The sequence below is a fragment of the Oncorhynchus clarkii genome, unplaced genomic scaffold, assembly GCF_045791955.1.
Source record: "Oncorhynchus clarkii lewisi isolate Uvic-CL-2024 unplaced genomic scaffold, UVic_Ocla_1.0 unplaced_contig_5539_pilon_pilon, whole genome shotgun sequence".
Classification (NCBI taxonomy): domain Eukaryota; kingdom Metazoa; phylum Chordata; class Actinopteri; order Salmoniformes; family Salmonidae; genus Oncorhynchus; species Oncorhynchus clarkii.
Window position 1 is genome coordinate 1 of NW_027258496.1, and position 25,774 is coordinate 25,774.

The following is a 25,774-nucleotide window of genomic DNA, read 5'->3' on the forward strand; positions in this document are numbered from 1 at the left end:
GAATTCCTATGGGCTCTTGCGTTAGCCTGCTAAGCTAACCAAGTCTCCATCTGCACTGCAGGAAGTGGAGAGGATTGACTCGTTAGCATCGGAGTCAATGGATTCCTATGGGCTCTTACATCCTGTCCATGGAATACATCTTTCTCAGTGCACCACTGATCATAGAATATAATGTGTCAGTACAGATGTATCACCCTCTAGTATAACCCATGAGTGCCCAGACTAGCTGCAGGAAGCTAGAGTGGACACCATGAAAACTCAGCTTTAGCAGGCCAGTCTCACTCCTAGTTAAATATTCAATCGTTTACTATTAATATCAAACAAATTAGGTAAGTATGTCATTTTTCTATTACACCTATTAGCATCAGAATCAATAGATTCCCATGGGGAATTGTGTTAGCCTGATTAGATCATCAGGGAATGCTGAAAACAACTCAATTATGCCAAACATCTTGTTTCAGGGGTGATAGACAAAAGTTGAGGTAGATTAAAGACAACCAGTTAAACGTAACTAAATGTCATCAAAAAATGTAATCTACGTAATTCCCCAAATATATTATTTCATGAGAGGGCCATAAACAATAACTAGTAATGTTGCATACTCAAAGGCTAAAATCTCACCTTTCTGATAAAAATAGTTACACATTTCTGAGGTGTCGTCACTTTGGAGGACACAAGTACACATGACAAATATGATAAAAATATGAAATATATTATATGATGTATTTCCTGTTCAACAAAACTGTATGAATAATTTTATTTAACCAGGCAAGTCAGTTAAGAACAAATTCTTATTTTCAATGACGGTCTAGGAACAGTGGGCCTGTTCAGGGGCAGAACGACAGATTACCGCGGACCTGCACCTTGTCAGCTCGGGGGTTTGAACTTGCAACCTTCCTGTTCCTAGTCCAACTCTCTAACCACTAGGCTACCCTGCCGCCCCAAATAAGGCTTGAAATGACTTATATGCTTTCTAAACATAGCATAATCAAATGATAAAACCACTAACTATAATATTTCACCTATGGCTGACTCTCTCTACCGCACCTGCTGTCTCTTACTCTGAATGTTCGGCTATTTAAAGCCAACTGACATTTACTCCTGAGGTGCTGACCTGTTGCACCCTCTACAGCCACTGTGACCTTGACCCTGCTGGTCATCTAGGAACGTTTGAACATCTTGGCCGTGTTCTGTTATAATCTCCACCCGGCACAGCCAGAAGAGGACTGGCCACCCCACATAGCCTGTTTCCTCTCTAGGTTTCTTCCTAGGTTCCTCTCTAGGTTTATAATCTCCACCCAGCACAGCCAGAAGAGGACTGGCCACCCCTCAGAGCCTGGTTCCTCTCTAGGTTTATAATCTCCACCCGGCACAGCCAGAAGAGGACTAGCCACCCCTCAGAGCCTTCTTCCTAGGTTCCTGCCGTTCTAGGGAGTTTTTCCTAGCTACTTGTGCTTCTACATCTGCATTGCTTGCTGTTTGGGGTTAAAGCCGCAGCTGTCTAAGGCACTGCATATCAGTGTTAGAGGCGTCACTACAGACACCCTGGTTCGATTCCAGGCTGTATCACAACCGGCCGTGATTGGGAGTCCCATAGGGCGGTGCACAATGGGCCCAGCGGGGGGCCTGGTTAGGGTTTGGCCGGCTTAGGCCGTCGTTGTAAATAAGAATTAGTTCTTAACGGACTAGTTAAATAAAATTTAAATAAAGAAAACATTTAAATGTAATCCCCTTTGGTCTCTATCACTAGCTGCCCTTCAGGAATAGACTGGCTTCTGAAAAGGTCTTGTCTAATAGGCCTCATCAAGTCACTGAATACTGTACATCGGTCAAAGTTAAAGCATGGACTGGTTCTTACTTGTTGTAGAGCACGAGGTCAGGACGCCAGATGTCTGTAGAAGGGATTCTGATCTTCTTAATTCCACTATAATCATCAGGGTTCCACTTCAGATTCACGTCCTCCCATATCTGAGTACAACACAACCTCCCATATCTGAGTACAACACAACCTCCCATATCTGAGTACAACACAACCTCCCATATCTGAGTACAACACAACCTCCCATATCTAAATACAACACAACCTCCCATATCTGAGTACAACACAACCTCCCATATCTAAATACAACACAACCTCCCATATCTGAATACAACACAACCTCCCATATCTGAATACAACACAACCTCCCATATCTGAGTACAACACAACCTCCCATATCTAAATACAACACAACCTCCCATATCTAAATACAACACAACCTCCCATATCAGAATACAACACAACCTCCCATATCTAAATACAACACAACCTCCCATATCTAAATACAACACAACCTCCCATATCTAAATACAACACAACCTCCCATATCTAAATACAACACAACCTCCCATATCTAAATACAACACAACCACAAAAACGACATTGAGAAGAACGACACACGCAGGTCAGTGAGAAACCATACCTGTTTCAGACGCACATTACTGGTCACAATTTGATTGACTTCATCCTGACAAAGACAAGGGAAGAGACTTTGTATAAGAAGAAGAAGAAGAAGAAGGAGAAGGAGAAGAAGAAGGAGAAGAAGAAGAAGAAGAAGAAGAAGAAGGAGAAGGAGAAGAAGAAGGAGAAGAAGAAGAAGAAGAAGAAGGAGAAGAAGAAGAAGAAGAAGAAGAAGGAGAAGAAGAAGAAGAAGGAGAAGGAGAAGAAGAAGAAGAAGAAGAAGAAGAAGAAGAAGAAGGAGAAGAAGAAGAAGAAGAAGAAGGAGAAGAAGAAGGAGAAGAAGAAGAAGAAGAAGAAGAAGAAGAAGAAGAAGAAGAAGGAGAAGAAAAAGAAGAAGAAGAAGAAGAAGAAGGAGAAGAAGAATGAGAAGAAGAAGAAGAAGAAGGAACCATGTCCAGTCCTATAAGCAGTCCCGTATTCCTCACCACACTAATGAGCTGGATGAGCTGCAAGCCTACGGTCACCACCACCGGATCTCTGAAGTGATTGACAGGGCGGACCACCTTGTTATAGCCGGTGAACAGGGTTTTAACCAGACGTGTCTCATCTTCTGAACACCTGGCTGAACCTGCAGGGAACACACACACACACACACACACACACAGAAGATGAATAGTCAAGGCTATATCTAATATAGACACACGCACACACTCAAATATATATTTGATATCTGAGAAAGCACATGGGGAACTCATGAGAACCCAGGTATAGAAGCGTTATCTCTTCCTTTCATTATCTTAAGTGAATGACCATACTTTATAAGTTCTCTAAAGTAAGTGGGCATACTTTAAGCCTACTTGTTGTAGTGTCGGCTTAGCGCTGATGGGGCTAAAGCAACAATGCAGACAGCAGCTGAGTCAACGTGGACCAGCAGGAATTCATGACACATACACCAAGCATTTATCAGGCTGGGAAAGATGATCCACCAGGACTATTCCTATTTTTAGAGACCATGCTGTTAGTTAAGAGTTGTCCTGGATTATCACAACGTTTATAGACTAGGAAGTTGATATTATCACACATTATATACCTCATTATCCCACATTATATACCTCATTATCACACATTATATACCTCATTATCCCACATTATATACCTCATTATCGCACATCATATACCCCATTATCCCACATTATATACCTCATTATCCCACATTGTATACCTCATTATCCCACATTATAAACCTCATTATCCCACATTATATACCTCATTATCCCACATTATATCAGTATCACACATCATATACCTCAGTATCACACATTATATACCTCATTATCCCACATCATATACCTCATTATCCCACATCATATACCTCATTATCCCACATTATATACCTCAGTATCACACATTATATACCTCATTATCACTAACTGGCTACATCCTCTTCTACCATTGAAAATGATCCTATAGAGATCCGTGCCATACCATATATATCTACACAATTGTATACATTTAAGTAACTTCGTAACTCCCTTCAAAACCTGCTCTGCATTCTGGTTGCAAAAAAAAGTAGACACGCTGAGATTGACACACATCTCTGGATGGAAGGAGGGACATTGCACTTGTACCTGTCAATCATGTCCTCTCTGGTTTAACGTAAGACCGACTCAAAACTGACTCTGCAACGTTGATACGTTTATCCAGTTTGGGTTGAATAACAAGGGATTCATTTCAAAAGTGTTTCTGATCAATAAAAACGACAATCAAACACACATCGGCAAAACTGGTATAAGTCAAAAGGTGTAGGTAAAGCATGCCAAAACGGTACAACTTACCTGCTAAAACAACCAGAATCCCAACAAGAAGAGGGTGTACCTTCAAATAAAACATCGGTTAAATAATGTGACGGTTTATATTTTCTATGACTGTTTATATCTTTATAACCTGGGTTGTGTTGTCAACCAAACGGCAGTTGGAGTCCTCTAACCTGCTCGGTTCTCTTCCCTGTTCTATTCTGCTCTTCTCTTCTCTAGTCTGTTCTACTCTGTTCTGCTCTACTCTGGGCCTCAGAGTAATCTTGTAACAGACTAGATCCTATCCCAACATGGTCTCTCTCTGCTTATCTGTGCTCTACTCTGCTCGGCTGTGGTCTCTGGGGCAGTAGGACTGAGCTATTGTTAAACCCCCAGTAGCAGCCAGACAGCATGTGGTACTGGGGGACAGCTGGGAGCGCTCACTGGGAGTATGAGAGGTACTTTCACACGTGCTGCTTCTCCTGTATAGTCAGGATGTCATGGTCTACTCTGTCGGGAACTCACCAGAACCACAAATATCCCACTGGGCACAGACACCAGTTCAACGTCTAGTTTTGGTTTACATTTGGTTGAGTTGTCAACTAACGTGATTTCAACGTGAATTCAACAAAAAAATGTCACACTGTCATCGAATTTAGGTTCAAACTTGGGTGAAAAAAACCCACAAAATTCCCTTACATTGATGACTTTTCGCAAATCCAGTTTTTCACATTGAATTGTTGTTGTGGAAATGACATGGCAACAACATGGCAACAACGTCGATTCAACCAGTTTTTACCTTGTGAACAGCAATGACTTCACAGACACTATGGAAATGATGACTCATTCAATTTAATTCTCTTTTCCAAATTTGTTTGAACCTTTGACCTTCCCCAGAGTGTTTCTTGACCTGCCTATGTTGTTCTTCTCAAAGTAGTTGAGTTTTTCTTCTTCAAAAGTACACACATGGTTATGGGTTTAACAAAAGAAGACACCTGTATCATGTCAGATATAGTGTTGAAATGTATTACTTTTTGAGTTTTCATCCCAACATTACACTTCATATACATCACAGAAGACTGAAATATAACACAACCGTTTGACATAGAAAAACAGATTTTCTGTGCCTCCCACCCCACAAAGAGGTTTATTAATTATAAAATTATGAAAAATCTTAACAACATTCCACCCATGAGGCCACTAGAGGGCGATTTGGTCATTTTCCTGCAGGAAGGCTACTGCCGGTGATTCTTTTAAAATTATATTTAAAAGAAAGAAAACTATGCAAAGTTGTAAATTAATTTGTATCGTATCAACTCCTCTTTTTTCCTGTTCGGATAAATGAAATCAATATTAAGAAATGTTTTAGGATAAATCCCCTAGTGGTGCTTTGTGTGTCAGCTGCTACCATTCAACATGGCTAAGTCAAGTAAAAACCCATTAAATTATTTTCACAATCAAAAGTTTTACAATACAACGTATAAAACAATCAAATCATTGTAAACAACACACCGGTATTTCTCTAATTCAGGGGATCCTAAACGTTTTCACTCAGGCCCCCACTTCCAGCATCGGGGAACGCCCCAAAATCTCTTAGTCGGACACAATAAATATTCCCGTGTCTATAGCAGGAGAACAGGATGAGGTAGATCAGATGCCATCGGCTGTCGGAAAAAGTCCTCTGAATGGAGCAGTAACAAAGGACACGTTCCAGGTCGTCTCAAATGCAGTTCACACGATCTCACAACGCCTGGTTAAGTGTTAAACAACAGTAATACAATATATAGTTTAAACACTATAAACACACACACACATCCACAACTGCATTACTGACAACCTGGAACGCTCTCTCTCTCTCGCTCTCTCTTGCTCGCTCTCTCTCTCTCTCTCGCTCTCTCTCTCTCTCTCTCCCTCTCTCTCTCTCGCTCTCTAAACACTGTAAACACAGACACATCCATGTGACCGCGCCGCTCCAGGTAAATTCCCCACGATCTCCCAGGTGTCCTGTTCGGGGTCGTACCTCTCCACACTCTGCAGGTAGGTGCCCTTGGAGTAGGAGTAGCCCCCGGTGACATACAGGGACCCGTTCATGGCCACGGCGCCACACTCCATCCTCCTCTCCTTGGTCCTGGCCAGCTGGCTCCACTCATCTCTGTCCGGTTCGTAACAGTCTGTGATGGTGGTCTGGCCACCCACCAGGTACAGCTTGGGGTGCAGTGACACCAGGCACAGGCCGTACTCTAAGAGACGGTCAAGACAGAGGTCAAATAAATTATCTTTGCTCAAATACAGGAAGGATGACTACTACTTATGTGCATCACTTTAGATGGTGTGTACATCCTATGATTTCACTTTTGCTTCAAGAGAGTAGACATCTCTGCATTAATATTTTTGTAAAGTTTGAATGCTGCACTACAACATAACTACAGCAGGGCAAAAAAGTATTTAGTCAGCCACCAATTGTGCAAGTTCTCCCACTTAAAAAGATGAGAGGCCTGTAATTTTCATCATAGGTACACTTCAACTATAACAGACAAAATGAGGGAAAAAAATCCAGAAAATCACATTGTAGGATTTTTAATGAATTTATTTGCAAATTATGGTGGAAAATAAGTATTTGGTCAATAACAAATGTTTATCTCAATACTTTGTTATATACCCTTTGTTGGCAATGACAGAGGTCAAACGTTTTCTGTAAGTCTTCACAAGGTTTTCACACACTGTAGCTGGTATTTTGGCCCATTCCTCCATGCAGATCTCCTCTAGAGCAGTGATGTTTTGGGGCTGTTGCTGGGCAACACGGACTTTCAACTCCCTCCAAAGATTTTCTATGGGGTTGAGATCTGGAGACTGGCTAGGCCACTCCAGGACCTTTAAATGCTTCTTACGAAGCCACTCTTTCGTTGCCCGGGCGGTGTGTTTGGGATCATTGTCATGCTGAAAGACCCAGCCACGTTTCATCTTCAATGCCCTTGCTGATGGAAGGAGGTTTTCACTCAAAATCTCACGATACATGGCCCCATTCATTCTTTCCTTTACACGGATCAGTCGTCCTGGTCCCTTTGCAGAAAAACAGCCCCAAAGCATGATGTTTCCACCCCCATGCTTCACAGTAGGTAAGGTGTTCTTTGGATGCAATTTAGCATTCTTTGTCCTCCAAACACGACGAGTTGAGTTTTTACCAAAAACTTCTATTTTGGTTTCATCTGACCATATGACATTCTCCCAATCTTCTTTTGGATCATCCAAATGCTCTCTAGCAAACTTCAGACGGGCCTGGACATGTCCTGGCTTAAGCAGGGGACACGTCTGGCACTGCAGGATTTGAGTCCCTGGCGGCGTAGTGTGTTACTGATGGTAGGCTTTGTTACTTTGGTCCCAGCTCTCTGCAGGTCATTCACTAGGTCCCCCCGTGTGGTTCTGGGATTTTTGCTCACCGTTCTTGTGATCATTTTGACCCCACGGGCTGAGATATTGCGTGGAGCCCCAGATCGAGGGAGATTATCAGTGGTCTTGTATGTCTTCCATTTCCTAATAATTGCTCCCACAGTTGATTTCTTCAAACCAAGCTGCTTACCTATTGCAGATTCAGTCTTCCCAGCCTGGTGCAGGTCTACAATTTTGTTTCTGGTGTCCTTTGACAGCTCTTTGGTCTTGGCCATAGTGGAGGTTGGAGTGTGACTGTTTGAGGTTGTGGACAGGTGTCTTTTATACTGATAACAAGTTCAAACAGGTGCCATTAATACAGGTAACGAGTGGAGGACAGAGGAGCCTCTTAAAGAAGAAGTTACAGGTCTGTGAGAGCCAGAAATCTTGCTTGTTTGTAGGTGACCAAATACTTATTTTCCACCATAATTTGCAAATAAATTCATTAAAAATCCTACAATGTGATTTTCTGGATTTTTTTCTCATTTTGTCTGTCATAGTTGAAGTGTACCTATGACGAAAATTACAGGCCTCTCTCATCTTTTTAAGTGGGAGAACTTGCACAATTGGTGGCTGACTAAATACTTTTTTGCCCCACTGTATGTGTTTTTCATAATTCCTTCAAGCCAGGGGGTAAGTTAGTTATTAACAGAGTTCCTCATGTGGTTGAGCCGCACCAGAATTTTAGAATTTTAATGCACTGTCCCATTTCCTCTCTGTAGCTCTATAGAACCAGGGCTGATATAACAGAGTTTATCTCTCTGTAGCTCTACAGAACCAGGGCTGATATAACAGAGTTTATCTCTCTGTAGCCCTATAGAACCAGGGCTGATATAACAGAGTATATCTCTCTGTAGCTCTATAGAAACAGGACTGACATAACAGAGTTTATCTCTCTGTAGCTCTATAGAACCAGGGCTGATATAACAGAGTTTATCTCTCTGTAGCTCTATAGAACCAGGGCTGATATAACAGAGTTTATCTCTCTGTAGCTCTATAGAACCAGGGCTGATATAACAGAGTTTATCTCTCTGTAGCTCTATAGAACCAGGGCTGATATAACAGAGTTTATCTCTCTGTAGCTCTATAGAACCAGGGCTGATATAACATTGTTTATCTCTCTGTAGCTCTATAGAACCAGGGCTGATATAACAGAGTTTATCTCTCTGTAGCTCTATAGAACCAGGGCTGATATAACAGAGTTTATCTCTCTGTAGCTCTATAGAACCAGGGCTGATATAACATTGTTTATCTCTCTGTAGCTCTATAGACCAGGGCTGATATAACATTGTTTATCTCTCTGTAGCTCTATAGAACCAGGGCTGATATAACATTGTTTATCTCTCTGTAGCTCTATAGAACCAGGGCTGATATAACAGGCTGATATAACAGAGTTTATCTCTCTGTAGCTCTATAGAACCAGGGCTGATATAACAGTTGTGGTACCTGGATGAGGACAGGTCGTTGTTATGCTCCATTCATTGACGTCTGCCCTGTAGGTCTGAATCTTATCATAGGTGCAGCTTCCCTTGTAACCATAGTGACCACCTGCCACATATATTGTGTCTCTCAGAACACAGGCCGTAGCGTTTCCCACGCCTGTGACAAGGGAAGGAAGGAAGGCAGGAAGGAAGGCAGGACGGGAAGGAAGGCAGGGCGGAAAGGAAGGAAGGCAGGAAGGAGAAGGAAGGAAGGAAGGAAGGAAGGCAGGAAGGAAAAGGAAGGAAGGAAGGAAGGAAGGAAGGAAGGAAGGAAGGAAGGAAGGAAGGAAGGAAGGAAGGAAGGAAGGAAGGAAGGAAGGAAGGAAGGAAGGAAGGAAGGAAGGAAGGAAGGAAGGAAGGAAGGAAGGAAGGAAGGAAGGAAGGAAGGAAGGAAGGAAGGATTGTCACTAAAAGGCTTCCAACCGTAAAACTATCATGAAACTCCAGCAGTAAACAAATACATTTACTATAAAACAAAACTTACAACAAAAAATCAACTGTCAAGTTACACAACTGTGTCATATTCCAGACCTTCATAGGCCAACCTACCTTGTACCATATTAGCTACGGGAATCCACTTCCTTTTCAGGGGGTCATAGAATTCAGTTTCCCCCATGGGCGCCCCTCCTCTGTACCCTCCTATGACGTAGACACACCCATGCAGACCCACAGAACAGTGGTAGTACCTCGCTGTCAGCATGGGCTGCCCCTGTGTCCATTTATCAGTATCACTGCTGTAAACCCACACTGTATCTAGAGCCTCTGTAGTGTCTGTCCTGTAGCCGCCGCTAATGTAGATGTTGGAGCCCAGCAGGGTAACTCCATAACTCTCCCTGGTGTGGTCTGGCATATCCTCCCCCTGCTGCCACTGGTCCGTGACCGGGTCCCAGGTCTGGACCTCAGACAGAGGGTGCCAGTGGTACCCTCCTATCACAAACATCCTGGAGGTCAGTCTCCTGCCCCTTCTGCAGTGTTCTGAAGGGCTTTTATTGATATTAAAAGCAGTCTTCAGAGCTTGGACAAATAGAGAGTGGATGTCTTCAGTGTCAGTCTCCAGACACTCTCTATGAAGCTCCAAGGCAGTCCTGAGGTACTCTTCCTTCAGGTCTAAGTGGGCGGAGTGAAGAAGCTCCTGGAAGTGTCCCCTGCGGGCAAGAGTATCGTGGGCCAGCCACCTCACCACCCCCTCCACTAGCACCGCCTCATTCAACACCTCCGCCAGGTTCTCCTCCTGCAGGAGGCTCCTCACCTTCTCCACCCCCAGCTCCTGGAACTCCTCCTCTCTCACCACCTGAGAAAATGACACTCTCAAATCACTAAAGACATTTAATAAACCCATCTATTGATTTAGTAGAATACATATCTGCTGAGTGTTTAGATATACATTGAATGACATCATATTTGTTGTTTGTTTCTGTGTATGTACCACGATATAGGAATAAGCCTGAACCTAAACCTTGAACCATTACCTCGTGGAAGTGGCAGAGCAGCACCCTGCGTGCCTCCTTCTCCAGGGACAGACACACATGGAGCTGGGCGAAACGGAGCATGCCCAGACAGTTGTCGACGTCGAGGAGACGAACCAGGAAGTTCTCACAGGCCGTTTTCACGGCTCCGAACTGCAGCAGGTCTGCAGCCTCCAGCAGAGACTCTACATTCCACTGGGTAATGGAGGCCTGGGAGGGAGACAGTTTAGAGTTGCGTCCCAAATAGCACCCTATTGTGCACTACTGTTGACCAGCTCCCTTAGGGTCCATATTGCACTTTCTGGGAATAGGGTGCCATTTGGGATGCAGGAAATAACCTACACTATATATCCAAAAGTATGTGAACACCCCTTCAAATTAGTGGATTCGGCTATTTGAGCCACACCCATTGCTGACGGGTGTACAAAATCGAGCACACAGCCATGCAATCTCCATAGACAAACATTGGCAATAGAATGGTCTTACTGAAGAGTTCAGTGCCTTTCAACGTGGCACCGTCATAGGATGCCACCTTTCCAACAAGTCAGTTTGTCAAATTTCTGCCCCGGTCAACTGTAAGTGCTGTTATTGTGAATTGTAAACGTCTAGGAGCAACAACGGCTCAGCCGCGAAGTGGTAGGCAACACAAGCTCATAGAACGGGACCACCGAGTGCTGAAGCACGTACAAATAATCTGTCCTCAGTTGTAACACTACCGAGTTCCAAACTGCCTCTGGAAGCAACGTCAGCACAAGAACTGTTCGTCAGGAGTTCATGAAATGGGTTTCTATGGCCGAACAGCCGCAAACAAGCCTCAGATCACCATGCGCAATGCCAAGCATCAGCTGGAGTGGAGTAAAGCTCGCCACCATTGGACTCTGGATCATTGCAAACGCGTTTTCTGGAGTGATGAATCACACTTCACCACCTGGCAGTCCAATGGACGAATCTGGGTTCGGCGGATGCCAAGAGAACGCCAACTGCCCCAATGCACAGTGTCAACTGTTTTGGTGGAGCAGGAATAATGTCTGGGGCTGTTTTTCATGGTTTGGGACCTTAGTTCCAGTGACGGGAAATCTTAACGCTACAGCACGCAATGACATTCTAGATGATTCTGTGCTTCCAAGTTTTTTGGCAACAGTTTTGGGGAAGGCCCTTTCCTGTTTCAGAATGACAATGCCCCTGTGCACAAAGCGAGGTCCATACAGAAACGGTTTGTTGAGATCAGGTGTGGAAGAACTTGACTGGCCTGCACACAGCCCTGACCTCAACCCCATCGAACACCTTTGGGATGAATTGGAACGCCGACTGCGAGTCAGGCCTTATCGCCCAACATCCGTGCCCGACCTCACTAATGATCTGAATGGAAGCAAGTCCCCGCAGTAATGTTCCAACATCTAGTGGAAATCCTTCCCAGAAGAGTGGAGGCTGTTATAGCAGCAAAGGGGGGACCAACTCCATATTAACGCCCATGATTTTGGAATGAGATGTTAGACGAGCATGTGTCCACATACTTTTGATCATGTAGGGTATTATGTAGCCCTTTCCTGCAGTCAATGACCAGAAGTGTCCTCTTTGGCCTCATGGGTGGAATGTTATTCATGTTTCATCATTGATAAAGATGTTTTTATTTAACAGATGAAAATCTTGTGTTTCTGTGTCAAACAGTTTTGTTAAATTTCAGTCTTCTGTGATGTTAATAAAGTGTAATATTGGGATGAAAACTCAAAATGGAAGACATTTCAACTTTATATCTGACATGATACAGGTGTCTTCTTTTGTTAAACCCATAACCATGTGTGTGAGGTGGATACTTTTGTTACAAAGTAGATTTGTTTAAGACGACCAAGAAAGAGTCTGTGTGCCCCTGATTTAGCCCACTGCAGTGAAAAGTTACATGGGACCATCTCAATATTAAAACAATAGACACAACATGCGAAAAAGTAAAACCTCCATTTTAATGATAACTAAATGACTTTTGAGACGCCATAGACGATTTTGCCTTTTGGTAGGCCGTCATTGCAAATAAGAATTTGTTCTTAACTGACTTGCCTAGTTATATAAAGGTTAAAAAACATACCATTTTTTAATATTAGGCTACTACATTCATATAATGGACAGTCACTCATAAATGGTCTCAGAGGTGTAGCCTACCTTGGAGGTGTACACATAGTTCACCAGAGTCGTCAGCACCTCCACATCTACCCCAGCTAGTCTGATGACACTGTGGGACCTCTCTCTCATATCGGCTGTGAACATGGCTCTGAAGTAGGAACTACGGGAGCATAGAGCCACTTTATGGCAGTGGAAGAGCTCCCCTGTAGAGCACTGTAGAGCTATGTCAGTGAACAAGCCTTCTGTGTAGTATTCTCCGAGGGCTTCTAGAACCTCCGTGGGATGGGTTGGGTCACAGAAATCATAGGTGTAGAAGGATTCCGGCGACTCCTGTCCCTTAGATGACCTCGTGTTCCTGAAACACGAGACATTAAATATCTTAATGTACCCTTTAAAAATGTATGCCATTGCCTTGGCACATCCATGCATTATACATTAGTAATACAGAACAGCTGACGTTAGACTTCCCTGTCCCTTTACACATCTGGTTATACTGACGTTATTAAGACAAGCTATGGTCTGTAGGGTGGAAACCGCAATGGGAATTAGTTTCAACATGACATTTAAATGAATGAAGCTTGATAGAATCAAATTGGGTTTATTGCTAAAACAGAAAACATTGCATAATGAACATTTTGCAATACTGTAAGCAGCAACACCTTGCAAAAAACGATGAACTGAGCAGACAGTAAACATACATGGATTTGCAACGGATCCAGAGAGTATTTGATCATGTAATCTATTAGTCGTCTTATTTAAAACACAATGTAATGCATCCACATAGGACCTACATACACTTGACCGAATACTATTCAATCTAAATAGTCCCGAGTGAAGATCATTAACACAGCTCACTGAACAATAGCCACACATCTACCTGCTCGACATGGTTTATTTTCCTGTTGTTAAAGCATCCTCTGTGTTTGGAGCGAGTCAAACGGCATCACACGCCATCTGTTGTAAATTCTTATTTATTACCAATTCCCTTGTAAACCAAACAATCTAATAAACGCCGGACATTCCGCTATTTAGTTTCGTTATCTATTTAGGCTGACGCGGCAGGCGCTCAGCTGATGTGACAGAGCATCTCAGCCGCAGACAGCAGCGCCTCTGATAATCTTACCAGCAGCAAATAACAGCGTTCGACCAATCACATTCACCGCGCCTCGTCCTACTATCAGCGTATTGACACAAAGGGACAGACAGAGGGTTATCTTGGGAGGCAGGGAGACGGGGTCACGGTCCACGAAACCGCACTGCTGAAGCAGTAATCGGCAATTTATATAATAACACTCACAATAGAGCCTAGTAGAGACAACAAATAATTGCACTGTTAATACACAGGACTGGTAATACATTTTGCACATAGATAGTGTCCTAGTAAAAAGTGATGCCAATGTATTTTATTGACTGTACATCCTAGAATATATATTTAATTATAAACAGTTATAACATGTAATTTACAGGTGTGATTTGTTTTTTCCTTTTATGTTTATTGGGTTCTGTATCTCTCTACATTTGCTAAAGACAAAAATAAGCACAAAGATGTACATTAATTTGCATCTGAACCTGAGAGAGTGATGTGATACAGTCCCGCTGATTTAAAATATGATCTTCAAAAACTTTTCCAAAACAGGACAAAGACACAATCACAATCCTTCCCTCTCGAGCATTTGGTATACTTTTTAATCGTTGCAAGTACACTTCATTCAGTATGAGAAAGAGCTGTACCCTACAGGGGAACTTCTGAGCTGTACCCTACAGGGGAACTTCTGAGCTGTACCCTACAGGGGAACTTCTGAGCTGTACCCTACAGGGGAACTTCTGAGCTGTACCCTACAGGGGAACTTCTGAGCTGTACCCTACAGGGGAACTTCTGAGCTGTACCCTACAGGGGAACTTCTGAGCTGTACCCTACAGGGGAACACATGCTTTCAGTTCCATCAGGATCTCTTTTCCACTTGTCCATTCTACCACTCTGGGGTTGGATGAACCCTCTCCTTGTTGTGCACTCTGTCTAGAGAGCAGCCTCTCCAAGGTGTAACCCTTTCTAGGGAACACCACATCTCCTTCCCTTAGACTGTTGGAAGGGCAAAGGTCGTTCCCTCCGTCCCCTACATAGAAAGTTCTCTGATACTCTACCCCTCCCTTCAACTGCCCTGCTAGGAAATCAGCCAGCACTTTCCTCTTACACAGGTTGACAGGGCACTGGCTACACTGGTGAGAATGGTAACATTCTATCTCCATGTAGCCACGCTTGTCAAACGCAGCCGGATTGGTGAAGACTTGGTCGACCGCGTCTTGAACCCCAGCCACCTGCAGTATCCAGTCGATGAACACTGTGTTTGAATCTGAGATAATGATGCAGTCAATGTCGTTCTTGTTACTCACAATGAACGTCAACAGTTCAATCATTCCATCTGTAAACGGTATTGTCTCCATCACACTTCGGATTGTATCGGGGCTGATGTCCTGGTCTCCTATATAGGACATGACTCTGCCCATGTACTCTGTCCAGCGTCCCTTCTGGCAGGAGTTCTTGACCAGGTCTGGCAGGCATTGGTCCGGGATACACTGAATGACCCAGGTGTCACTGTTGTCATCCACCAAGGTGTGGTCGAAGTCAAACACCAGCAGAGTCTTCATGATGATTCTCCTCTGCTGCAAAACACTGGTGGAATAGGTTTGTTAGAAGAGACACGGACAGGCAGCCAGACACAGAGAGAGAGACAGAGAGAGAGGGGTGATAGATAGAGAGAGAGGGAGAGAGAAACAATTATTTTTTTATGGTATTGTCTGCTTTGCTTAGTATTAGGAATTTAAAATTATTTATACTTTTAATACTTAAGTATATTTTAAACCAAATAGTTGTAGACCTTAACTCAAATATAAATTGTTTCAGACCTTTACTCAATTGGTATTTTACTGGGTGACTTTCACTTTTAATTTAGTAATTTTCTATTAAGCTATCTTTACTTTTACTAAAGTATGACAATTGAGTACTTTTTCCAACACTGGGGAGGGGGCAGGCAGACAGACACTAAACAGAAAGTGAAAAAGGCTAGTGACCAAGCAGTATCTATCTAGCTAGCTATTGAATGACTAAGAGTGTTCTTTGGACTGTCTGCTGACTAGCTAGGAACTGGCTAGCTAACAGTCAATCTATTACACATTACCAAGTACAGTAGCTAGCTCCTTTTACGTCGTTCAAAACAGTAAACCGCTTGTCAAATAGTCTATTTATCAATGTGTGTATTCACTTAGGATCTTACCCCACACTGTTGTTACACCGTTAACACAAATGTAAATTTAGATGCGTGACATCGCCGGTTGGATCTTAAACACACACTTGAGACATGTCGCGTTCGGAACAACTGGGAACTAGAAACCATTGAGACACAGATAGAACAATGAGACAGATGTTCCACCGGATGTGTAAATGTGAAGCATCCGCTTGACGTTTCCACTCACTACCAAATTTGGGAAAAAACGATGTCAAATCATCAAATGTGGTAGTGAGTGGTAGTGAGAGGAAGCCCAGTGGCCCGCAGTGGGAGAAATAAGATGGAACTCGATGGATTTTGGCCGAGATCCTTCACATTTTCTCATCGACTAAACATTTGATCCCAGTACAGTTTTCTGTTCCCAAAACTAGAATCTGTTACGAACAGAGTGAACTAAGTTTAAGTTTTGTAGACTTTACCAAAGTAAAAAAAAAAAATTGCGTTGTTTAGAATGGGTGTGAAGGCGAATTGAGTTATTGCAGAAGTGCACTTTACAGAGTAGGCGTTCCGTGCTAGAACGCGCCAATAGAATCTCTCTAGCTCGTGGTTGGCTCTGCCCACCCACCTTGCTTGTTCTGCCCACTAGAGTCATTTGTTCCCGTTTGAAACGACAGGCTGTGGTCTATCTTGGTTTAATTATAAAGACGATTTTATTGAGCCGCTCGGACCTCGGAAATCTCCGACTTCGGAGCGTTCAAGCAGAGACACTTTCGAGGAGATGGAAAACCGCCGCGTGGTGCATTCTGGGTGATTCTGGGAGAAGGAGCGTTCTCCTTCAAATAGTGAATGGGAGTTAATTGGGCGCTAGCGCAAAAACCAAACATTAGCATTAATTTCGTCAAAAAGAAGTACAACATGCTACTATTTTACAAGATGTGAGATAATTAACTTGTTCTCTGTAATATCATATAGCTTTGGAATCATGCTATTACGTACTCTAATATCTCTGGTTTAAGACAACCGCAAACTCGAGAAAAAAAACAAGCCCCGACCTGAAGATCCCTGATTTCATGATTTGACATCGTTTTTTCCGAGTTCCCAGTTTTGTTGAAAGCACCAATACTTCCTCATTTGTTTCGTATCACTGTCTAACTAATCAATGAAAAGGGACATCACTGTCACCTGTTGGTGTGGAATGAGAAGTAGTGAATAAAATACAAAAAATACAGTGGGACAGCTTGGAGAGTTATCTGGCAAAGCGGTCCATTTGTTTCTTCTTCTTAAATAACACACTGTTGTTCGAATCCCACATTTGAACTGATAGCGATACTGTTACAAAACGAAATAGATGCTAACATTTCCCAGATGTAACAGTAGGCGGCAGTAATGCGCACGTTTTTTATTTATTATGAAGAAAAACAAGAACAAGAATCGCACCGTTTCCTGGTGACGTAAACACAGAACCATGAAGGTAAAATTCTAAGCACTTAGTTTTACAATCGATTTTCTATCATAGCTACAACCGAAAGACATCGGCGAAAATGTTCAAAGGGTGGGGAACGTGGCTGGGTATAGAGAACACCTCGACGACAGAGGAGAGCGAAGTGGCTGACGTTGCTGTGGAGGAGAAAATCGTTCAAGACCAAAATGAAGTAAACAAACAACACGAACCTCCAGCAACAGAAGAACTGGGGCAGGAGGACGGAGACACCGTCCAACTCATCTCTCAGCAAGCTAAAGGATTCGGTGGTAAGGAAGATTATAGCTGGTTTCATTTATATTCATGTGAAAAGTGATTTAACAGACTAATACTGATTATGTAGGCCTAAGAGACAACAATACATTGTTTGCCTGCCAAAACTTGAATGACAATGCCATCTGAGGCTGAGAATTCATCCAGGTTTTATATCCCTGTTACATATACAGGCTTAATATTCAACTTTGCCAGCAATGCTACCAAGAAGATCTCCAACTCTGTGGCAGAGACCGCACACACCATCAAGAAGAGCGTGGAAGAAGGGAACATAGATGGCATTTTTGACAAGGTGCATGGCATGCTAAACTGAATCGTGTTTGACAAGGAGGGTGTTTTAGTGTTAGCATCGGTTGCTATGTAACATCCCTCTGGTGTTCGCTCAAAACCGCGGATTTCTTGAAGCTTTGAGGTTTCTGTCTTGTAACATCACATGTCTGTGTTTCTGTTTTCCAGACTATTTTGGGGGATTTCAAAAAAGAACAGGACAAATTTGTCCAAGAAAAGAAAGCTAAGAAATCAGGTCAGTGTGGAGACATAACATCATACCCACTTGAGATTAGCCTACCTTCCACTCCTTGTACTCGGTGTCCTCAAATCAACATTTGTCACGTGCACAGCAAGGTTATTATTTAGTGTTTTTATATTAGTTTCTATTCATTTTCAAATTTTTATTTGACATTCGGTTTATTTATTTAGTTTTCAGATCCACTTGATTCGTTTTTATTTGGTTTATGTTTTATGAAAATATTAATATTTTCGTTATCATATGATTTTGTTTTAGTGTTAGGGACAGACAGTAGCCTGTGCATGGGAGGCTAGTAGCCTGTGCATGGGAGGCTAGTAGCCTGTGCATGGGAGGCTAGTAGCCTGTGCATGGGAGGCTAGTAGCCTGTGTGTGTATATGTATAGTTGTTTTGTTTTTGGGGATGTCACTTCCTGCCACTGGGGGGGCAGTAATAGGTTTAAAGGAAGACTCAGTGAGATGACGTAGATCAGTGGTTTCCAAACTTTTTATAGTCCCGTACCCCTTCAAACATTCAACCTCCAGCTGCGTACCCCCTCTAGCACCAGGGTCAGCGCACTCTCAAATGTTGTTTTTTTGCCATCATTGTAAGCCTGCCACACACACTATACAATACATTTATTAAACATAAGAATGGGTGTGAGTGAGTTTGTCGTCACAACCTGGCCCGTGGGAAGTGACAAAGAGCTCTTATAGGACCAGGGCACAAATAATAATAATAATAAACAATAATTTTGCTCTTTATTTAACCATCTTACATATAAAACCTTATTTGTTCATCGAAATTGTGAATAACTCACCACAGGTTAATGAGAAGGATGTGCTTGAAAGGATGAACATAACTGCAATGTTGTATTGGAGAGAGCAGTTTTAAATCATTTTCAACACACAGTCTGTGCCAGTATTTCCTTTTCATGCTAGCGAGGGCTGAGAATCCACTCTCACATAGGTACATGGTTGCAAAGAGCATAACAGCACGATTTGACAAGGCAGAATACTCTGAGCGCAGCCCAATCCAGAAATCTGGCAGTGGCTTCTGATTAAATTACATTTTCACAGAACCGCTTATTTCAATTTTGATGAGAATCTCTTGTTCAGATATCGGTAAGTGGACTGGAGGCAGGGCATGTAAGTGGACTGGAGGCAGGGCATGTAAGTGGACTGGAGGCAGGGCATGTAAGTGGACTGGAGGCAGGGCATGTAAGTGGACTGGAGGCAGGGCATGTAAGTGGACTGGAGGCAGGGCATGTAAGTGGACTGGAGGCAGGGCATGTAAGTGGACTGGAGGCAGGGCATGTAAGTGGACTGGAGGCAGGGCATGTAAGTGGACTGGAGGCAGGGCATGTAAGTGGACTGGAGGCAGGTCATGTAAGTGGACTGGAGGCAGGGCATGTAAGTGGACTGGAGGCAGGGCATGTTAGTGGACTGGAGGCAGGGCATGTAAGTGGACTGGAGGCAGGGCATGTAAGTGGACTGGAGGCAGGGCATGTAAGTGGACTGGAGGCAGGGCATGTTAGTGGACTGGAGGCAGGGCATGTAAGTGGACTGGAGGCAGGGCATGTAAGTGGACTGGAGGCAGGGCATGTAAGTGGACTGGAGGCAGGGCATGTAAGTGGACTGGAGGCAGGGCATGTAAGTGGACTGGAGGCAGGGCATGTTAGTGGACTGGAGGCAGGGCATGTAAGTGGACTGGAGGCAGGGCATGTAAGTGGACTGGAGGCAGGGCATGTAAGTGGACTGGAGGCAGGGCATGTAAGTGGACTGGAGGCAGGGCATGTAAGTGGACTGGAGGCAGGGCATGTAAGTGGACTGGAGGCAGGGCATGTAAGTGGACTGGAGGCAGGGCATGTAAGTGGACTGGAGGCAGGGCATGTAAGTGGACTGGAGGCAGGGCATGTAAGTGGACTGGAGGCAGGGCATGTTAGTGGACTGGAGGCAGGGCATGTAAGTGGACTGGAGGCAGGGCATGTTAGTGGACTGGAGGCAGGGCATGTAAGTGGACTGGAGGCAGGGCATGTAAGTGGACTGGAGGCAGGGCATGTTAGTGGACTGGAGGCAGGGCATGTAAGTGGACTGGAGGCAGGGCATGTAAGTGGACTGGAGGCAGGGCATGTAAGTGGACTGGAGGCAGGGCATGTAAGTGGACTGGAGGCAGGGCATGTAAGTGGACTGGAGGCAGGGCATGTAAGTGGACAGGAGGCAGGGCATGTAAGTGGACTGGAGGCAGGGCATGTAAGTGGACTGGAGGCAGGGCATGTAAGTGGACTGGAGGCAGGGCATGTAAGTGGACTGGAGGCAGGGCATGTAAGTGGACTGGAGGCAGGGCATGTAAGTGGACTGGAGGCAGGGCATGTAAGTGGACTGGAGGCAGGGCATGTAAGTGGACTGGAGGCAGGGCATGTAAGTGGACTGGAGGCAGGGCATGAAAGTGGACTGGAGGCAGGGCATGTAAGGGATAACGAATCCAGTTGTTTGTGTCATCCGTTTCAGGAAAGTACCTGCGTAATTGTAGTTATCATATTTGCACCTCTTTGATGGTCCAACATCCCTGTCTGTTGTTCGGTGCTTTCCCGGGTAAAGGGGCAGTAGCTCTTCAGCTGCATCAGATTCACAACTGTCAGTGTCCATGCTAGCTGGGCTAACAACACATGTAGAGTTACTGATGCTAGTAGTGGATGTGCTTGTGGAAGCAGAACAACTTGTGTAGGACTGCTGGTAGTGTCTCTGGGCCTTACTTTTTAAAAAACATTTATCAATTTTCGAGCAAACGGAATGAGCAGCAGCTACATAAGGACAGTTAGTGGAATTCCTGTGAGAGAGTAACGGTTAATGTGATTGGATGAGTAACGGTTAATGTGATTGGATGAGTAACGGTTAATGTGATTGGATGTTAATTATTTGACTAAGCTACCTGTATTTGACATCGTGTTATTTCGCTGAACATTAGATTGTTTAATTTTATTTTTGGCAGTGAAACGAGGCTACTCAGGCGACAAAAAAAAAACTCATCCAAATGTATAGCCCCGTTGGAAAATAAATTGACTGTTTGAAAATGTGAAGAAAATAAATAAATAAATATTTTTTTAAATGTGAACCACGTTTTTATTTGGCGTACCCCGGTTTGGGAATGCCTGACGTCGATCATATGTATCCAACTCATCACACGGAGGGCCGAGTGTCTGCAGGGTTTCGCTCCTCTCTTGTACTTGATTGATGAATTATGGTCACTGATTTAGTAAAAAAGAACTCCCCTCACCTGGTTGTCTAGATCTAAATTGAAAGGAAAAAACAAAAACCAGCAGACACTAGGCCTTCCATGGAATGAGTTTGACACCCCTGACGTAGATGCACAAAGTAAACAGTAGTAGTGGGTCAATTTCCGCAACAACCAGGAGAGTTGAAGCGAGGTTAAACTTCACTGCTGTTTTGGTCCGGTAGCTACCACGTTGTAGTAGTGTGAAGCGGAGATACTCTGGGTGACGGTGTGAGAGCAGTCTTCCGTCTTCACTACTGTTTTGGTCCGGTAGCTACCATGTTGTAGCAGTGTGAAGCGGAGATACTCTGGGTGACGGTGTGAGAGCAGTCTTCTGTCTTCACTACTGTTTTGGTCCGGTAGCTACCATGTTGTAGCAGTGTGAAGCGGAGATACTCTGGGGTGACGGTGTGAGAGCAGTCTTCCGTTTTCACTACTGTTTTGGTCCGGTAGCTACCACGTTGTAGCAGTGTGAAGCGGAGATACTCTGGGGTGACGGTGTGAGAGCAGTCTTCTGTCTTCACTACTGTTTTGGTCCGGTAGCTACCATGTTGTAGCAGTGTGAAGCGGAGATACTCTGGGGTGACGGTGTGAGAGCAGTCTTCCGTTTTCACTACTGTTTTGGTCCGGTAGCTACCATGTTGTAGCAGTGTGAAGCGGAGATACTCTGGGTGACGGTGTGAGAGCAGTCTTCTGTCTTCACTACTGTTTTGGTCCGGTAGCTACCACGTTGTAGCAGTGTGAAGCGGAGATACTCTGCGTGACCGTGTGAGAGCAGTCTTCCGTCTTCACTACTGTTTTGGTCCGGTAGCTACCACGTTGTAGCAGTGTGAAGCGGAGATACTCTGCGTGACCGTGTGAGAGCAGTCTTCCGTCGTGCTCATTTCAGTGGCCACGTTAGAGCGGATCACTTTTGTCAAGTCATTCTGGGGGGGAAATTGTCCGACTTGCGCCTACATGCCTTGTTGGAAAACCACATTAGTGTCTGACTTTTGACTGTCGCAGATGCACCTCCCCGGACTTCACTCCTCGACTTTCGTCTACAGTAATTTGCTTTAGCCTTAACTCAGTATGGCTACAGCCATTTAAAATATAGTTTTAGTTTTTCAAACGGGTTTGCTAATTATTTTATTTCAGTTTACTAAATAGTTTTTTCATGATTCGTTTTTAGTTAACTAGTTATATCATGACAGGACACAACAGGTGTAAACAGTCAAGTGAAATGCTTACTTTCAAGCTCTTTCTCAACAATGCCGTATTCTATATCAAGGTAAAGAAATAGAAAAGTGTCAAAATCAGAATAGAACCGATGCCAAGTCAGGTCAGGTAACACAATAAATAAAACCCACAGGAGAATGTACTCTACAGGCCGGTACCAGCACCATATCAATGTGCAGGGATACTGCTGATAAATGACAGAGTAGAATGTTAGCTAAACAGACTGGCAACCAGACTATCTTGAGATGATATACCAGTAAACATGATCATAGTTATACATATATACATACATACATACAGTGGGGCAAAAAAGTATTTAGTCAGCCACCAATTGTGCAAGTTCTCCCACTTAAAAAGATGAGAGAGGCCTGTAATTTTCATCATAGGTACACTTCAACTATGACAGACAAAATGAGAAGAAAAAAAATCCAGAAAATCACATTAATTTGCAAATAAATTCATAAAAAATCCTAGAATGTGATTTTCTGGATTTTTTTTCTCATTTTGTCTGTCATAGTTGAAGTGTACCTATGATGAAAATTACAGGCCTCATCTTTTTAAGTGGGAGAACTTGCACAATTGGTGGCTGACTAAATACTTTTTTGCCCCACTGTATATACATACATGCATATATACATATATACATGGTGGAACTAAAATGGTTTATTCTTGTTCCCCTCCAGACACAGCTGTACCACCATGGGTTGGCTACAGTGAGGAGGAAACTATGCAGCAACAGATCCTGGCTTTGTCCGCTGTTAGTAGCACTTCTAACATTGTCTGTCCACATTGTGCACTTAAGAGTTTGTGATTTGATTCCATCCAATTGGATCTCATCACTGTCAGAGTGCATTGTGTTGATTGTACCTTTTCAATTTGATTTAAATTCATCACAACTTTATTGATCTGTTATTCCAGGACAGGAGGAACTTCCTGAGAGACCCACCAGCTGGAGTTCAGTTCCAGTTCGACTCTGAGCAGATGTATCCTATCGCCATGGTGATGCTGCAGGAAGATGAGCTACTGAACAGGATGCGCTTCGACCTGGTCCCCAAACAGTCAGCAGACAGCCATTACAAATCTAATGCATTACAAATCCATTATTGCACTTCAAACATGCCTCGATTCAACTCAGAATTATTGACAGATAGATATTGCAGGCATAAAGTTGGCCTGTTGGCTAATGTTGGATGATGCCAGTCCTGTCCATTGATAAGCCTCTTAGAACCAGCCAGATTGCTGCATTCAATTGAAAAAGAATGGTGAGCTATCGCTCAATCAGACTGGTTCACAAAGCTTTGACCAGCCATTGAAATTGGAAGAACTGTACACGTGTTTCCATCCATGTCAAGTTATCGATTAACCCTTCAGTATATGTGTATGTTACTTACATATTCAATGCTCTGTATGTTTAGAGTGAAGGAGGATGTGTTCTGGAGGAACTACTTCTACCGTGTGTCCCTGATAAAGCAGTCGGCCCAGCTCACGGCCCTGGCAGCACAGCAGCAGGCTGTAGACCACAGAGAGGAGCAGAAGACCATCAGCCCGGAGGGTGTCAGCCTCACAGGTAATTCAGTTTGTGTGATCCTGACACGTCCCTAACTAAAAACACTGCATTGGTGTTATGTGCAAAGCAGAGCAATTGGTGAACTACTGTCAAGCAACAGTTTATAGCTTAACTTCTGTTTCATGTTGTTGTTGTTGTTGTTGTTGTTGTTGTCATGCAGAAAATACCATCAGACCAAAAACACCTCCAGTATCCATTAGTGACATTCCCAAGAGTGGAGAGGTGAGTCAATGTTTTGTTTTTCTGAAGAAAAGTCAGCCCCTTTGAATAATTCTGTGCACGTCTATATATAGACCACTGAAATACTGTGTAAATATCAAGTCAAATGTATGAAATGGTCTGGATTCTCTTTTTAATGTTGTTAAATAGCAGGAGGAAGAGGAGAATGAGATCTCTACCAGCCCTGGGGTCTCCGAGTTTGTGAGTGATGCCTTTGACTCCTGTAACATCGACCATGAAGACCTGAGGAAAGAAATGGAACAGCTGGTGCTGGACAAGAAGGAGGACGCTGCAACTCCAGAGGGTCAGTTCTAGAACTATTAGAATATATCTAGAGTAACAAACAACCAGCAAGAACTCCAGAGGGTCAGTTCTAGAACAATTAGATCATATCTAGAGTAACAAACAACCAGCAAGAACTCCAGAGGGTCAGTTCTAGAACTATTAGATCATATCTAGAGTAACAAACAACCAGCAAGAACTCCAGAGTTCTATTGGTTGATTTCACTGGAACCTGGAAAGGGCTTGGATTTAATATAATGCCTCAGGTGGTAGAGCTGGATGTTGAATTAGAGGAGAGTGAATGACATGTTTAGTTGTTTTCTCTTCAGTCTGTAGCATTGATCTCATAATGCTGTTATTTGTTCAGAGGAGACAGCGGACTGGGAGAAGGAACTCCAGGCAGAGTTACAGGAGTATGAGGTGGTGACGGAGGCAGACAACAAAGATGACAACTGGGATAAAGAGATCGAGAAGATGCTTCAGTCGGACGAGTAGAGGTGACCGACCCGTCTTGCTTCAGTCTAGTATCTCTGATATGAGAGAGAGCACCACGAAGGATCAGAAACCATGACCTTGGTCTAGTCTAGACCATAGAAATAGAATGGTATAGAAAGGAAGGGAACCGCTGCATACAAACCATTAACTGTTTGTTTCAGCACACTCTAGAATGGGAACATCTATGGGGTGTATTCTGATCTGGTGGTGGAAATACTGTATAATATACATTTTCTGTCTGTACAGTTTAGTGGCTGGCTGTCATTTTAGCTGTGAACGTTTATGGCCGACGAGGCAACTGACATATTGCATATTGTTCTTTCTTCTCTATTCTGCTATTTTCTTTTTCTGGAATTTTTTTGCAGTTGGGATGTGTGCGTCTATCCAAATAAACACTTGTTTCTGTGCTACTCAAATCCTGCTTTCAGTTTTTCCCTAATAAATATACTTCTTTCCAATTGTCTAAATGTCTTTCCTTAATGAAAATTACAGACATATTGTTATATCCGAAGGGCT

The 25,774-nt window shown here is 43.5% G+C and overlaps 4 protein-coding genes across 6 annotated transcripts; 1 reads left to right on the forward strand and 3 right to left on the reverse strand.

Annotated features, from left to right (window-relative positions):
* Window positions 1-1,858: 1,858 nt before the first annotated feature.
* LOC139397117 (acetylcholine receptor subunit alpha-like) lies at window positions 1,859-4,662 on the reverse strand (the record flags this gene model as incomplete). The annotated part of the gene is made up of 4 exons (XM_071143985.1): window positions 4,276-4,662; window positions 2,926-3,068; window positions 2,463-2,507; window positions 1,859-1,968 (listed from the first exon to the last, which is right to left on the reverse strand). Coding segments are annotated over exons 1-4 (353 nt in total), but the record flags the coding sequence as incomplete, so codon positions are not given.
* Window positions 4,663-6,162: 1,500 nt separating this feature from the next.
* LOC139397122 (kelch-like protein 23) lies at window positions 6,163-13,609 on the reverse strand. The gene is made up of 6 exons (XM_071143995.1): window positions 13,599-13,609; window positions 12,761-13,076; window positions 10,610-10,816; window positions 9,690-10,431; window positions 9,106-9,258; window positions 6,163-6,473 (listed from the first exon to the last, which is right to left on the reverse strand). The coding sequence occupies exons 1-6, from the start codon at window positions 13,607-13,609 to the stop codon at window positions 6,163-6,165; spliced, it is 1,740 nt and encodes a 579-aa protein (XP_071000096.1).
* Window positions 13,610-14,330: 721 nt separating this feature from the next.
* LOC139397121 (pyridoxal phosphate phosphatase PHOSPHO2-like) lies at window positions 14,331-16,248 on the reverse strand. 2 transcript variants are annotated; one of them, XM_071143994.1, is made up of 3 exons: window positions 15,994-16,248; window positions 14,650-15,392; window positions 14,331-14,571 (listed from the first exon to the last, which is right to left on the reverse strand). In XM_071143994.1, coding segments are annotated over exons 2-3 (720 nt in total). In that variant the 5' UTR covers window positions 15,368-15,392; window positions 15,994-16,248; the 3' UTR covers window positions 14,331-14,569. The 2 variants fall into 2 exon arrangements, with proteins under 2 accessions (XP_071000095.1, XP_071000094.1); XM_071143993.1 differs by having other exon boundaries at window positions 14,528-15,392.
* A 397-nt stretch (window positions 16,249-16,645) lies between these two features.
* Window positions 16,646-25,716, forward strand: LOC139397120 (synapse-associated protein 1-like). Of its 2 annotated transcripts, XM_071143992.1 has the most exons (10): window positions 16,710-17,694; window positions 17,872-17,990; window positions 18,155-18,221; window positions 23,379-23,452; window positions 23,614-23,753; window positions 24,111-24,262; window positions 24,423-24,484; window positions 24,632-24,785; window positions 25,131-25,260; window positions 25,624-25,716. In XM_071143992.1, exons 1-9 carry the CDS (start codon window positions 17,487-17,489, stop codon window positions 25,256-25,258), a joined length of 1,104 nt encoding a protein of 367 aa, XP_071000093.1. In that variant the 5' UTR covers window positions 16,710-17,486; the 3' UTR covers window positions 25,259-25,260; window positions 25,624-25,716. The 2 variants fall into 2 exon arrangements, with proteins under 2 accessions (XP_071000092.1, XP_071000093.1); XM_071143991.1 differs by having other exon boundaries at window positions 16,646-17,694; window positions 25,131-25,716.
* Window positions 25,717-25,774: the final 58 nt, after the last annotated feature.

Excerpts from the sequence above, each read along its gene's own strand:
- LOC139397122 (XM_071143995.1), bottom strand. Across the intron at positions 9,259-9,689 it reads CGTAGCTAATATGGTACAAG|GCGTGGGAAACGCTACGGCC; the intron begins GTAGGTTGGCCT and ends CCCTTGTCACAG. Across the intron at positions 6,474-9,105 it reads AACGACCTGTCCTCATCCAG|AGTACGGCCTGTGCCTGGTG; the intron begins GTACCACAACTG and ends ACCGTCTCTTAG.
- LOC139397121 (XM_071143993.1), bottom strand. The coding sequence starts at position 15,367 with ATGAAGACTCTGCTGGTGTTTGACTTCGACCACACCTTGGTGGATGAC.
- LOC139397120 (XM_071143991.1), top strand. The coding sequence starts at position 17,487 with ATGTTCAAAGGGTGGGGAACGTGGCTGGGTATAGAGAACACCTCGACG. Across the intron at positions 17,991-18,154 it reads TAGATGGCATTTTTGACAAG|ACTATTTTGGGGGATTTCAA; the intron begins GTGCATGGCATG and ends TCTGTTTTCCAG. Across the intron at positions 24,786-25,130 it reads GGACGCTGCAACTCCAGAGG|AGGAGACAGCGGACTGGGAG; the intron begins GTCAGTTCTAGA and ends TTATTTGTTCAG.